This window comes from Fusarium musae, chromosome 3 (assembly GCF_019915245.1).
Source record: "Fusarium musae strain F31 chromosome 3, whole genome shotgun sequence".
Taxonomy (NCBI): domain Eukaryota; kingdom Fungi; phylum Ascomycota; class Sordariomycetes; order Hypocreales; family Nectriaceae; genus Fusarium; species Fusarium musae.
The window spans coordinates 4,580,179-4,593,829 of NC_058389.1; the positions used below are offsets into that span (position 1 = coordinate 4,580,179).

A 13,651-nucleotide genomic window follows, 5' to 3' on the forward strand; every position below is an offset into this window, starting at 1 on the left:
CAATTTTCATCCAGACAGTCATAACTCTTAGGGATCTTAGGATAGTTTAGACAGGCGTAGGATGATCTGCATAAGTTTAGGCTGGCTTAGACAAGTTTAGGATTTCTTTAATAAGTTTAGGGTGACTTGGGCGAGTTTAGGATTTCTTAGATTAGTTTAGGAGAATACAGTCATGGTAACCATAAGTTTTTGGCATAACATTGAGGACCTATATAAGTTGGACGACCTCGTTCCAAGCTCCAATGCAGATTTAATAAGCATAGAATAGCGTAGCCTCGGAATCTGTCTGCCTGATCTTCCTGTTCTGTCTGACCAGCATCCACCGCATAAGCCAAACTCCAGCGATACAAGCTACAGCAAAGCCAGCACTACTTGAGAGCGGGAGCACATACCGCGGTGCGTCAGATTTTGGCCAGAGGTACTACACGAGTTAGAGATTTGTAAGAAGCACAAAGAGTGAATGACACTTACAGGAGTCCAGATCAGACTGAGTGTCGCACTGACGTTGGCGAGAGCTAGAGCAGAAGCCTTCTTCTCCCTCGTCTGTCCGCAAGTATTTCCGACCCAAGCCAAAAGAATAGAATTGACACCATAAGTACCAATAGTGAAGACACACATGGCAAAGTATCTCGCTCCAACGTTCATGGTGGCACATGCCAAGACGAACCCAAAGGTAGCAACGATCTTGGAGATGGTGATGTGCCAGGTACTCTCGTTAAAGTGACCAGAAGACTTTGCCCAAAGAATAGAGAGAGCACCCGCGATCAAGAAAGGAGGACATGTAAGGACGAGAGTAATGGTGGTGTTGAAACCAAGAGTGTTGACGATGGTAGGGAAGAAGTTCTTGAAGCCGTTGGTCGCAAGGTGAAGATGCTGAAGAACGATAAAAACCCAGACCTTTGGGTCGACGATGGCTTCGCGCAGGCCACTCCATGGATTTCCATCGCCCTTCTGCCCGACTGTATCTCTCAAAACTCGATCATGCGCAAGCTGTCGCTGCTCAGGCGTGAGCCATCTAGTCGTCAACGGTTCATCAGGAAGAGTAAAGCACGCCACAATAGCCACAATAAACGTAACCGCACCCTGAAGAATAAACAACCATCGCCAGCCCTTGATCCCCGCAAGTCCATCCATACCCTCAAAAACACCCGCAGCAATCAAGCCCGCAAAAGCAGAAGCCAGCACGTTACCAGAGTAAAGAATACTAATCCTCGTCGCCAATTCCTTCCTGGTATAAAACGTCGACAGCATGTACAGCGCACCAGGGTAATACGGAGCCTCCACGATACCGAGGAAGAATCGCGTGAGGAGAGCACCGGTGTAGTTGTGGGCTACGGCGGTGAGGGAGCTGACGACTGCCCATGCCATCATGAAACCGCCCATGTACCATGATGGTCTGACGCGGGTGATTATCATGTTGCTGGGAATTTGGCCGAGGACGTAGCCGACGAAAAGGATTGAGACGGAGGTGTTGTACTGGGAGCCTTGGAGGTTGAGATCTTCCTCAAAGCCGTTTAGGCGGGCGAGGGTGATGGCGTTGCGGTCGAGGTAGTTGAGCCAGTACATCAACCAAAGAGTGGGCTAGCAAGTCAGAGAAGGGTTCAATAAGGTATGGGGAGACTTACCATGATCCATTTATCGAGCTTCTTGACGAGTTTGATCTCCTCAGGATCACTCTTCGCCACAGCACCAGAGTAGTCGCCATTAACCTTCTTATCAAGAACTTCAGCAGAGTATTCCTCATGAGCAGCGTTTTGCTTCTCAGCATCAAGCGTCTCAACGTCCATCTTGTGATCTTGGGATGTCATGATGGTCGACTCTCACAGACTATCTCAATGAAACAACAGAAGAGAATGATGGATGCGGAAAAGCAGGGGGATGATGCGGTATTTGAACTTGTTCTCTGGACCTGGGTCGTTCCCCGCATACCCCAGATTCTGGATATCCGGGGGTGGGATTGTTGAGGGGATCACCATGAGGCGAGGAGCGAGAACATCCTGGTTTCGGGGACGGGGCCGATGGCCGAGTTGTGGTTTTGCCAAGACGCCATTTGGGGGGGTTAGATTGTGATGCAGGAGGATTTCTAGTGTTGAGTCAAAGCTTGTGTAAGTGAATGATGATATAGAGGATAACGATATCCGACATGACATTACATCAATTACATTGTTGATTGTCTAACTGAAAAACTGCAATAGTCTAATCAAAAGAGAGATTAATTCATTGTTCTATGTATACGAGCGGAAATAAACATCCATACTCATAGTCACATCACGATGCATCCATCATCCATCAACGTTGCAGTCCCAACCCCACGAGTCAGGATTAAGGTAACAATTAAGCTTAGTTCCCCCAATCCCACCCAAAATAAAACCCGCATTCACTAACCGACGCCCCATAACTTCTTCCTTCTCAAGCGGGGTCCTCTCTCCATCATCATCTCGGCCTCGGTCTCCGTTGCCATGGTCTCAAACGCCTGCGACAGATGTCACCGTCGCAAAGTCCGCTGCGACAAGATCCAACCTCAATGCGGGCCCTGCAAACGCGCTGATGTCGCGTGTGAGTATGCTGTTAGTGAGCATCAGTTGAGGAGGAGGAATGTTCAGAAATTGGAGAGGAGGATTAGGGAGTTGATGGAGTGTAATGAGGGTTTGACGCAGCAGTTGAGACGGTCGGAGGAGGTGAGAAGATCTGAGGAGGTGGTGGTGAGATCTGAAGATGTGACTAGACGGCCTGGGGTGACGAGGAGACCTGAAGATATTGAGAGAGGGGATAGAGGTGAGAGAGCTGGGACGTCAGTGGTGCAGGATAGTCCTGGGGACGGAGAAGTAGCAGAGGAGGTTATCCAGATGAGTCTCATCGCAGGCGGAGGCCATCACTTCGTCGGTTCAACAAGCGGCCTCCTCCTCGCCAACCTCCTCCAATCCCGCCCTCAACCATCCTCATCCCTCACAACTTCCTACAAACCAAACTCCCACCCCAGCCTATCCTCACCACAAACCTCCTCCGGCCTGCCCCCCAAAACCCTCGCCTCAGAACTCCTAAAAGCCTACTGCAGCCATGACCACCTCTGCTACCCCTTCCTCTCCACAAAATCCCTCTACCACTCTTTAGACGCAGTGTACGAAGACGCCAGCGCCAAAGATCCCGTTGATGCCTTCTTCGTCGACATGACGCTCGCTATTGGCACGGCGCAAGTGCACAAGTTTAACTGGAATGGGGTTTATGATGCTGAGACGCATTATAATCGCGCTATGACGAGGTTGGCTGATGTGCTGGCGAGAGATGGGATTGAGAGGCTGCAGGCGCTGTTGTTGGTGTGTCAGTATAGAATGGGCACGACGTCGAGTAATACCACGACTAGTGTTTGGCACCTCATTGGTGTTGCGGCGAGGACGTGTCTTGAGATGGGGCTGCATCGAGCAGCGACTTATGCGCTTCCGGGGACGTTGGATGAGGCGGGTAGGAAGGTGAAGGAGGAGGAGATGGAGACTAAGAGGAGATGTTTCTGGAGTCTTGTTGCGCTAGATCGTGTGACGAGTCTGGCTCTTGGGAGACCATTGGCTCTACAGCTTGAAGATATAGACGTTGATCTCCCCCCTTCGTCGACAGCAGATCAACTACCCGAGGACAGCAGCCCTCTCTCATCAGCACCTTACGGAACGCCGCAATACCGCGCCGCGACCTCTGTGTTCGTGCACATCGTCCGCTACCGCCTCATCTGCGGGAAGATCATAAACGCCCTGCACCGAAGCGCCAAACATGTCATGTTCCCGAACACAAGCTACGAGGAAATGCGAACAGCTTTAGCCAAGGAGTTACAAGAATGGCATACCGAAACAGCGAACCTTCCCCTTGTCAAGAGTGACACAGCTGCTTCCCCGGTTAGTGGTTCGAGTTTCCGCTCTGAAGAGTGGTATAGACTCTTATACCATAACGGTATGCTCATGCTATTCCGGCCATCGCCGTGTTTGAACGACGCAGCAGTGAATAGTCTCGCACTGCAGAATATCTACGACTCTGCAAAAGAGGCTATAATTCTCTATGCAAGTCTCCACCGATCTCGCAAGTTGAATTATTCATGGATAACAATGCACTCCGTCTTCCTAGCCGGTCTATCATACATCTTCGCCCTACGCCATCACTTCTCTGGTTCAGAGCCCCAGCGCGCGAGGTTACATACAACACCAACGATCAACCAAGTAGTAAACGACACAAGAGCTTGTTCGAAAGTGCTGGTAGCTGTGTCGGAGAGATGGGACTTGGCGAGGAATTGTTCGGATCTGTTTGATAGGCTTAGTGATGCGGTGGTTGCTGATGTCGTGGAGGCGAGTGTCGCGGCGCCGGTGCATTTTGAGGCGGATCTAGCGGGTATGACTGTTGATAGTACGTTTAGGGATTGTTTTGGGGATTTGCAGAGTTTGGGGCTGGATGAGTTTCATAATGATGCTATTTCGCAGTTGAGTCAGGAGTGGTTCTTTGGGCTGGGGGGTGAAAGCCATCCGTATTATTGATGGTAACCATGTACTTTATTGAGCTACTTCTTCTTACTACATTTCTCTACATGATGTTAAGTATCGAGTATATATGTTATGAATTCAGCTCGAAGTTAGGATGATCCATTGGTTCCTGAGTGGTTCTCGCTCTGCAATCGACTTCAGGCTACAAAGATTATGGAGGGCGTAGATGTATCCAGCTCTTGGACAATATATGATATGGATATCAATATTCCCGAATCAAGCTCCCGAATAAACTAAAAGGAGGAAGTTTTTTCCTATGGCCCCTAAGGGATCTCACATCATGTTCTATCTCATGTTGAGCGGTTGAATCGTCGGACTCGGTCGCCGAAGCCGAGATGCCAGGGCCCGTGTAAGTGGATCGCCACTCGGCGCCGCGTCCGCCAATCCACAATGCATTAAACACAGTCTTATGATAAGTCATGAGAGACTCTCAAGATCCTGAATAATCCGAGATGTTGCACAATTAAGAACATCTTTATTCCGACGGTCCACAAGTTAAAGGGGGTGCTTATCAAGAAGCCTCAACCTAACCTCATACCATCACTCTCAGTTCACTATTACAACTTCCACATCAACTCACCATCACCAACACTTCACATACACTACTCTCACATTGCCTCGCTTCACATCACACAAAATGCTAGACAGGCCTCCAATCCGCATCGGCAACGTCTCCGGCGCAACAGGCGACCATCCCCACGCAATGTCCCGCATGGTCCGCTCCGGCAACGTCCACGTCATAACAGGCGACTGGCTCTCTGAGATGAACATCGCCTGGAACGCAATCACCAAACAAGAAGTAGACCACAACCTCGGCTACGAGAACGGCTTCTACGAGCAGCTCGACGAGTGTCTTGACGATATCATGCAGCGCGACATTCGCGTTGTGACTAACGCGGGGGCGCTCAACACTGATGCGTTGTATGATAAGGTCAGAGCGCTTTGTGATAAGAGGGGGTATGCGGATTGTGTTGTTGCCAAAGTGCTGGGGGATGATGTCTCGGATGTTGTGGGGAGGAAGGATGTGCAGATTACGCATTTGGATCATCCGGAGGAGACGCTTGAGTCTTGGGGATTCACGCCGTGTTGTGCGACGGCGTATATTGGCTGTTGGGGTATCGTTCAGGCTCTTCGGTCTGGTGCCCGTATCGTTATCTGCGGTCGATGCACTGATGCTTCTCCAGTAATGGGCGCTGCAGCGTGGTATCACGGCTGGCGAGAAGATCAGTACGAGGAATTAGCTGGTTCACTACTAGCTGCTCATCTCATTGAGTGCGGCCCCTACGTCGTCGGTGCAAACTTCTCAGGATTCAAGGACTTTCTACCTGAACTTGTCGATATTGCATTCCCCATTGCTGAGATCGATCCAAGAGGACGATGTACCATTGGAAGAACAGCAGAAGGCGGAGGAAGAGTCACGAAAGAAACTGTCACTGCACAATTACTCTACGAACTCCAGGGGCATTTATACCTAAACCCCGATGTCGTCGCAGATCTCTCAGGAGTACACGTCGAACAAGAGTCAGAAAACCGCGTCTCCGTCACAGGAGTAAAAGGCCTCCCTCCACCGCCAACGGCAAAAGTCATGATCGCAGCAAAAGGCGGTTTTCAAGCTGAGGCAACATTCTACATCAACGGTCTCGACGTCTACGAGAAAGCAGCTATGATGAGGAACCAACTGGCGCACATGTTTAAAGAGTCAAACTTCAGCCGCTTGAGCATCGAGCTTTATGGTACTCCGGCTGAGAACCCTACGTCTCAACAAGCAGGAACTGTATCACTGCGTGTCTTTGCGCAAGCTCGTCGAAAAGAAGATATTGACGCGCCCAAATTCAAAGTTCCGATTTATGCTCTTCGTATGCAGAGTTATCCGGGGTATCATATGAATCTTGACTTTAGGACTATGGTGCCCAAGCCGTTTATGGAGATGTTTCCAGCGCTCATGCCTGTATCTGCGATTGAGCATCGCGTTGAGATGAGTACAGGTGCTTCACATCGTATCGAGCCGCCAGCTAAAACAGCAAAATATCCTATCGTACGGCCGTCGACGGAAACACATGGACCGGTTGACATGCTTACCTTTGGACCGACGGAGTGGGCGCCGCTGGGAAGTGTAGTCCACGCCAGATCAGGTGATAAAGGTGATAATTCGAACGTTGGGTTCTTTGTGAGGCATGATGATGAATATGCTTGGTTGAGGAACTTGTTGACTGTTTCGAAGCTGAAGCAGTTGTTTGGGGATGATTGGTTCAAGGGGGATCCTGGGAGGAGGGTTGAGAGGGTTGAGTTTCCTGGTATCAACGCTGTACACTTGTAAGTTCCCCTGTTAGATGATGGTGAATTTGAGATACTGACGTGATATAGCCGTGTTTTGGATAACTTGAATGGGGGGATTGCGTCTTCGGATCGGATTGATGGTCTTGGAAAGGGGATTGGTGAGTATTTGAGGAGTCGGTATGTGGATGTACCCAAGGCGTTTCTTGAAAGAGGACGGATTTAGAAGTTGAAAAAGCAGATGCGATCGAGTAGATTTCACCTAGGCTTGTATATAATCACACAAAGCCTGATGTTCTCGTGTGCCCTGGACTTCCTATTTAATTTACAGTCATTCTCGTACAGTGATATCACCACGTCTGACGAGAAGATTGCTGGTCAGAGCCTGGTCTCCCTTGACGAGAGCAGACCTTGTATAGACCCAAAGACTAGTCTTGAATTAACTGTCAAATCATTCTCAACGAGCCATTCGTGTCTCGCAGTGCATCATAGACCGAGCATGGCCAGTTTGGAGTTCCCATGCTCAAACACCATTGGTCAATCCCACTCACTCGAGTCTCAGTCCACCCCTAGAAAAGCACCACTAATACTCTGTACTATTGTTCAATCAAACTAGCATGTTCAATGTCAACTTGTCACTATCATGCAGGTTACATGCATTCTCATTCTAACCTATAGCAAAGCAGCCAATGTCTTCGGTGTAGCATCAACCGAGGTTATCAACTCGGTCTCCGCGATAAAAATGACTCGCCAAGCTCGGAGCATGACAAGGGAAATCACTCCTTATTTCGTCTGAGCTCAAGAGATGCGTATCAAGTGAACGTACCGCTTCAAGAACCTCAGATATGCCCCACAACTTGGTGGTATGCACTCTTCATAATCACCTGCTCACAGGCTCATCACAGAGCAATCGGGAAAACTTGGACTTTACAATATATTCAAGACTGCGAGAGTTCATGCTACACGTACAATCTCCTTCTGCTATTTCAATCATCATCCTCTGTCTTCTTCTGTTCTGTTCTATCTTTCTCTTCTTCCTTCGACGTCGCCGCCAAACCCCTGCCTCTCAGAACGCCTTAAAATCCGCGCTGTCCCGGGTCGTCAGGTACGTATATTCGAGGGTATGGTGGGTGTGTCTCTTTTCAGAATGTTGTGTGTTGTGTGCGTGTTATGTCCAATCGGCTCCCGCTGTTACATACGGGAAAAGACAAACGAAAAAATATAAATGGGTTGATTTCGCATGGTTTGTTTTTGGGAGGGGGATATCACAAAAGATGCTTCATTTAAACAGTCTCGAGCTTGTCGAGGATGGCCTTGGTGAACTCGTGGGTGGTGGAGGAGCCGCCCATGTCGGGGGTGCGGACCTTGCTGTAGGATTGTTAGCATTGCAATTAAGCTTCAATGAGTGGCGTAGAACTTACCCCTCGGCGATAACAGCGTAGGTAGCCTTGGAGATGCGGTTAGCATGCTCATCGAGGCCGAGGTGTCGCAGCAGCATGCTGCCGGACAGGAGCATAGCAGTAGGGTTAGCCTGATCCTTGCCCTTGATGTCAAGACCGACGTGACGGCAACCAGGCTCGAAAACAGCGACCTCACGGCCCATGTTGCAGCCAGGGACGATACCAGGGCCACCAACGAGAGCGGCACCAATGTTGGACAGGATACCACCGTAAAGGTTAGGCATGACCATGACGTCGAACTGCTGAGGTCGAGAAACGGCCTGCATGGAGGCGTTATCGACAATCATGTCGTTGACCTCGAGGGTAGGGTAGTCCTTGGCGACCTGGTGGAAGGTGCTGCGGAAAAGACCATCGGCAAGCTTCATAATGTTGGCCTTGTGGATGCAGGTAACCTTGGATCGGCCGTTGGCGAGAGCGAAAGAGAAGGCGAACTTGGCGATACGCTCGGACTTGGCGCGGGTGATGATCTTGAGGGACTCGACGACACCGTCGACGCTCTGGTGCTCGAGACCAGAGTACTCACCCTCGGTGTTCTCTCGGATGATGCACAGGTCGACGTCCTTGTGGCGGGTCTCGTAGCCGGGGATGTTCTTGATCAAGCTGATGCTGGCGTAGATGTCGAGCTCCTGACGCATGGCGACGTTGAAGCTCTGGTGGCCGGATCGGCTGATGGGGGTGTGAAGGATACCCTTGAGACCGAGCTTGTTGCGCTTCAGAGAAGCGACCGACTCGCGGAAAGCATCCTCGGTTCGGCCGGCGCCCTCGAGACCGGAGACCTCGACCTGCTCCCACTCAACGGGGACGTTGTCGGCCTTGAAGACGGTCTTGACGGACTCGGCAACCTCGGTACCGATACCGTCACCGGGGATGAGGGTGACGGTGTACTTGCCGCCGAACTTGGCGGGCTTGAAGATGTCGGACTGGACGGTGGCGAAGGATCGGGCGAGCTGGGGTTGTTGCTTGGCGACGCCGCGCAGCAGCTGAGCAAAGAACTATTAGCAACAGGATCAATTGAGTAGTCAAGAGTGCGTATGATCAATCTGAGCCATTTGCGCGATGTGGGTGTTTGTCCCGCAGCGATGTCCCACCACGCAAAACTCCAATTCTCGCTTGTTGTGTGATGTCGCGATGATGATCATGACATGATGCACATCCTCACACAGCCACAAAAGCCCATTGCCCAAAGACATTTCTTCCTCATGTACCACAAACACCACAAAAGATCATCATGACACAGAACCAAAACAAAAGCAACAACACCACAAAGAAAACGTACCTGGGCCGATCGAAGAGATCCTCGAGACAACATGATGACAAGTGGGGGGGTATCTAAAAGGTAGAGAGAGAGGAGAGCTTTGGCGGGGGAGAGATATATAAGGTATAAAAAACCGAGGCACCGCACACGAGGAGGAGAGAGGAAGAAGAAGAAAAGAGGAACAAGATTTGTTTTTTTACAAGTTGAGGTTGGAGAAGGGTACAAGTGCAAATCGCGCAAGCCTGTTTTCCGTTCCCGTCGGGTAGCTCTGAGAGTCAAATCAGTTGCAAGGTTCCCTTCTGAACTATGGTGTCGCATTGGCCCGAGCCTCTATAATTTTTTTTACCACTGGTTTTCATTCGGCCGCCGATCGGAAAACGCGATTGTTCCGAGCTTGTCAGTGGCCAGAGTGGAGTAGCACCAGGCCAGACATAAAAGCTTAGGACTTCTATGCTGAGCGATAAGAATTCTTAGGCAGCTCCAGCCTAAATTTAGGGGCTTCTTTACTGAATTTATTTTAGCATCCACCTCCCAAGTCTCAGGCTTTTTACTCCCTGAGGGTTGCATGGGGTAGCCTGTGGGGTTTTGCACGGCGCGGCCGCTAGAATTTACTGCTTTTCTAGGCTTAGGCTGTGGACCGACGCAAACGACGTCACGGAAACAGAACAGAATTGGGATCAACAATAGCTTTCATTCAATTGAGTTGATCCGGGCATATTCATATCCAATTTATCCGGCTAGCTTCCATCTTTCTATGAATACACTTGCTCTCATGAGACTGAGCTCCCCCAATTCGTAACGGACATATCATGATGGCCATGACATAGCGAGCTCTATTCCCCCATGTGGAGCTTTTTATGCGGGCCGAGCAAATTCTTGGCGAGGTATCAGGTTGCAAAGACTTGTGTTGCTACTCGGACTTCGTACTTACGAAACGCTTATAGGTAGAATACTCCGAAGTTGGTATTGAGGATAGGGAGCACTTGGTATAGTTTGGCCAACTATGTTTTGACCTTAATGGCTTGCACAGTAAGTCGTTCTTATACTCTTAGACGACTACCACTATTGATCATGATGCCCTGCAGCAAAGCATATCCAGGATAACCCCTCAATAGAGGGAATCACAAATCGCTAGAACTACTCTTCCCAAGCATCAAATTACTACTTTCACAATGAGGGAATTGAAGCATGATACCCATGCTATCATCCGTTCTTAGAGATCATGACAAGCTTCATTTACTCCTGCACTCTCATAAAGACCTCGATAACCTCATGCAGCAACAAACATCGCTGGATTCTATCTCAAAATCACAACAGACTGACATCTATTTTATACCAGCTATTTTCAGCCATGCCATAGCCCTTTGCCCTCACCATGCTAACCTATTCCGTCCTTTTACCATCAACCCGCCAGACGGGCTCATAATGCTCATAACATGCCATATACAATGTCAAACCCAAACTCCAAAACACTCTTCAGCGCTTCTCAATCACACATCACGAAACGGGTACTTCCTCGTCCTCATCCAAAGGCTCGACTCTCACCAGAATCTCCTCCAGAAGCCCCTCCAGAAAACTGCCAACCTCTCTGCCCATTCCAACAGGTTCAGCCTTGTCATAATGATCAATCTCTTTGCAGACATGCGCCAGCTTATAAACCAATTTTCGTAACTTTTCGTGAGAAGCCTCGGCGCGTTGTTGTTGGGGTGTCAGTTGAGCTGGGTTCTGTCCTGGCTTATACATCTGCTGCAAGTTGATCTGTCGCCTCTTAAGCGCCTCCTCCAGGGCTGGGAATATGACATCGTTCAGAGCATCCAGCTCCCCATCGGGATTGGCTGGTGCTGGTGTAGGGAATGCCGATGGTGTGTTGAACTCGGACGGACTGGGTGACCCGGCCTTTGATGGAAGAGGTCGAGGGCCCTGAGCACCCCCTGGGAGGGGAGTGTGTATCTGGGGAACAGAAGTTGTCTGAGGCATTGAAGTATGCTGTAATGAAGGTACCCTTTGCTGCGTAGGAGCTTGGTTTGGCCTATATGGAGGTATCTCAGGTAGACTCATCTGCTTGGTAGTCGTTGGCCGTTGTTGATGAGCCGGAGGAGCAGGGGGTAACGTCCATTGCGGTGGCTGGACCTGCTGAATCTGTGGACTTGCTTTCCTCTCAGTTTGCGGTTCATAATCCAGATTGAGCATACCAATATCACGCTGTAGTTGGCTTTGTAACTCCCGATCATAATCTGGAGACTCCTGTACTGTTGCAGGGGGGGTTATTCTCAATGGGCGAGGAGTCTCGGCGTTATCCCTTGGAGGAGGGAGCTTCAGGGGAGTCTGGGGCAGTGCCCTCGTAGGTGATGGGAGCGGCTGCTGATACTGAGATTGAGGAACTGCCTTTCGCTGGGGGCTAGACTGCCTTGAGCCTGGGTTGGCCTTGACAGTCTCAAGGGATTGAAGGGCGAAATCCTTTGACTTGATTGGGCTTGCGTCTCGTCGTTGCTCGCCATAGTCTTCCTCGCTCTCTAGTGGTCTAGAAGCGCGTGCGTTTGTTGCATTCTCGTCCAGTTGGTTAAGACCTGGTCGATTGACAATGCCGCCACGCTCACCAACAAGTCTCACGGTGCCGAAATCCCACATATCTTCGTCAACACGCTCACGTTCTAGTGGAGCTCGTCCACTGTTAGCCGAATCCCAGTTGTCATCATCCTCTCCCTTATGAGTAGCTGCCCAGCGCTGATGCCTCTCGATAAGCTCAGTCAGGTAAGTTGTCCGCTTTGCCCGTCTAATAAACGGGTGTCGCAGCATCTCCTTGGCTGTTGGTCGGTCTTTAGGATCTCTCTGGAGGCACAACTCGATGAAATCTTTGAATGCTTTAGTGAAATTGCCTTCTAATCGTGGCGGGGGGTTCTTGGGGATGAGAAAGAGAACTTTCATAGGATGAATATCGGCATAAGGAGGCTCTCCGTTGGCCAATTCGAGAGCTGTAATACCAAGAGACCAAATATCGGCCTTATGATCATACCCAGATTGCTTAATGACCTCTGGGGCCATCCAAAAAGGTGTTCCGACAAATGTATTTTTCTTGGTCATGGTAGCAGAAAGCTGACCTGACACACCAAAATCGGCGAGTTTGACTTGGCCATTGCTGCTCAGAAGCACGTTGGCAGCTAAAGGCAATTAGCGACGTCAGGGCTGAGGGTGTCGTTCGTACCTTTGACATCTCGATGTAGCTTCTTGTCTGTGTGAAGATAATCCAAACCCATGAGCAACTCACGCACAATGATGGCGATGTAGTCCTCTCCAATCAATCCTGGCTTCATCAAGTCGGCACAGCTTCCTCCCGAACAAAACTCCATTACGATCCATAACTCGGCACCTTTCGCATAGGATCCATAGTACTTGGTGACATATGGTGATTGTAGCTCGGACAGAATGGCGATTTCTTGGATAATATCCTCGACCTCGTCTTCAGCACTCTCTATATCAATAACCTTGATCGCTACAGCTTGGCCCGTTCGTTTATCGACTCTGAATTCGTTAGCAAAGCTCAGCTGCTGTGGATCATAATATCGTTGTCGTACCCTTTGTATACTTTACCGAAACTGCCACCACCTGCGCCATGTCAGTACGTTAACGCCCAAGCGCCCAATCTGGTGTCGCACAACACGAGACCACGTCAGGACTAACCAATGCAGTATTCCTTGGAGTAGAGAAGCTCTGGGTCAAGTGCTTCATTCGCGTCGTCAACCTCGTGCTCGCGATCTGCCATTGTGTAGGTTCGTGGGGAAGCTTATGTTTTCGGGTAGCTAACGGTGTTTGCCCCGCGATCGCGTGACGTTGTCGCTGCGAATTCGCCGACTGCTATTGACTTGAAGCAATATCAATCGGTTGGCAATCGCTTCAGGGCCTCTTCTCCGAGGTCAACGGTTTTGCAACGGCGCGTGATGTCGAAATGAATCCGCTTCCAGTTCGGATATCGTAGTTTGGCGGTGTCGATTAGCAGAGCAGCAACCCCACCACTAAGAAAATCGTAGTCTTAATTTCGAACCGGGTTCGTGGTAAATATCTGTCTCGGTTGTCGCGACTTTTTCTTTTTTTTCTTCACGGAAGAGAAACGGTGAGCACTAAATGAAAAAGAAGAAAGAAAAAGAAAA

At 49.9% G+C, this 13,651-nt stretch overlaps 5 protein-coding genes across 5 annotated transcripts; 2 read left to right on the forward strand and 3 right to left on the reverse strand.

Moving 5' to 3' along the window:
* Nucleotides 1-250: 250 nt before the first annotated feature.
* On the reverse strand, nt 251-1,787 carry J7337_004843 (uncharacterized protein; the record flags this gene model as incomplete). Its single annotated transcript, XM_044822531.1, has 3 exons — nt 251-421; nt 472-1,581; nt 1,626-1,787. 3 exons carry the CDS (start codon nt 1,785-1,787, stop codon nt 251-253), a joined length of 1,443 nt encoding a protein of 480 aa, XP_044683864.1.
* Nucleotides 1,788-3,167: 1,380 nt separating this feature from the next.
* J7337_004844 (uncharacterized protein) lies at nt 3,168-4,203 on the forward strand (the record flags this gene model as incomplete). Its single annotated transcript, XM_044822532.1, has 2 exons — nt 3,168-3,881; nt 4,108-4,203. 2 exons carry the CDS (start codon nt 3,168-3,170, stop codon nt 4,201-4,203), a joined length of 810 nt encoding a protein of 269 aa, XP_044683865.1.
* Nucleotides 4,204-5,154: 951 nt separating this feature from the next.
* On the forward strand, nt 5,155-6,834 carry J7337_004845 (uncharacterized protein; the record flags this gene model as incomplete). Its single annotated transcript, XM_044822533.1, has 1 exon — nt 5,155-6,834. One exon carries the CDS (start codon nt 5,155-5,157, stop codon nt 6,832-6,834), a length of 1,680 nt encoding a protein of 559 aa, XP_044683866.1.
* Nucleotides 6,835-8,074: 1,240 nt separating this feature from the next.
* IDH1 (isocitrate dehydrogenase (NAD(+)) idh1) lies at nt 8,075-9,560 on the reverse strand (the record flags this gene model as incomplete). The annotated part of the gene is made up of 3 exons (XM_044822534.1): nt 8,075-8,159; nt 8,213-9,243; nt 9,528-9,560. The coding sequence occupies 3 exons, from the start codon at nt 9,558-9,560 to the stop codon at nt 8,075-8,077; spliced, it is 1,149 nt and encodes a 382-aa protein (XP_044683867.1).
* A 1,443-nt stretch (nt 9,561-11,003) lies between these two features.
* Nucleotides 11,004-13,266, reverse strand: J7337_004847 (uncharacterized protein; the record flags this gene model as incomplete). The annotated part of the gene is made up of 4 exons (XM_044822535.1): nt 11,004-12,664; nt 12,709-13,025; nt 13,079-13,109; nt 13,185-13,266. 4 exons carry the CDS (start codon nt 13,264-13,266, stop codon nt 11,004-11,006), a joined length of 2,091 nt encoding a protein of 696 aa, XP_044683868.1.
* Between the last annotated feature and the right edge of the window lie 385 nt (nt 13,267-13,651).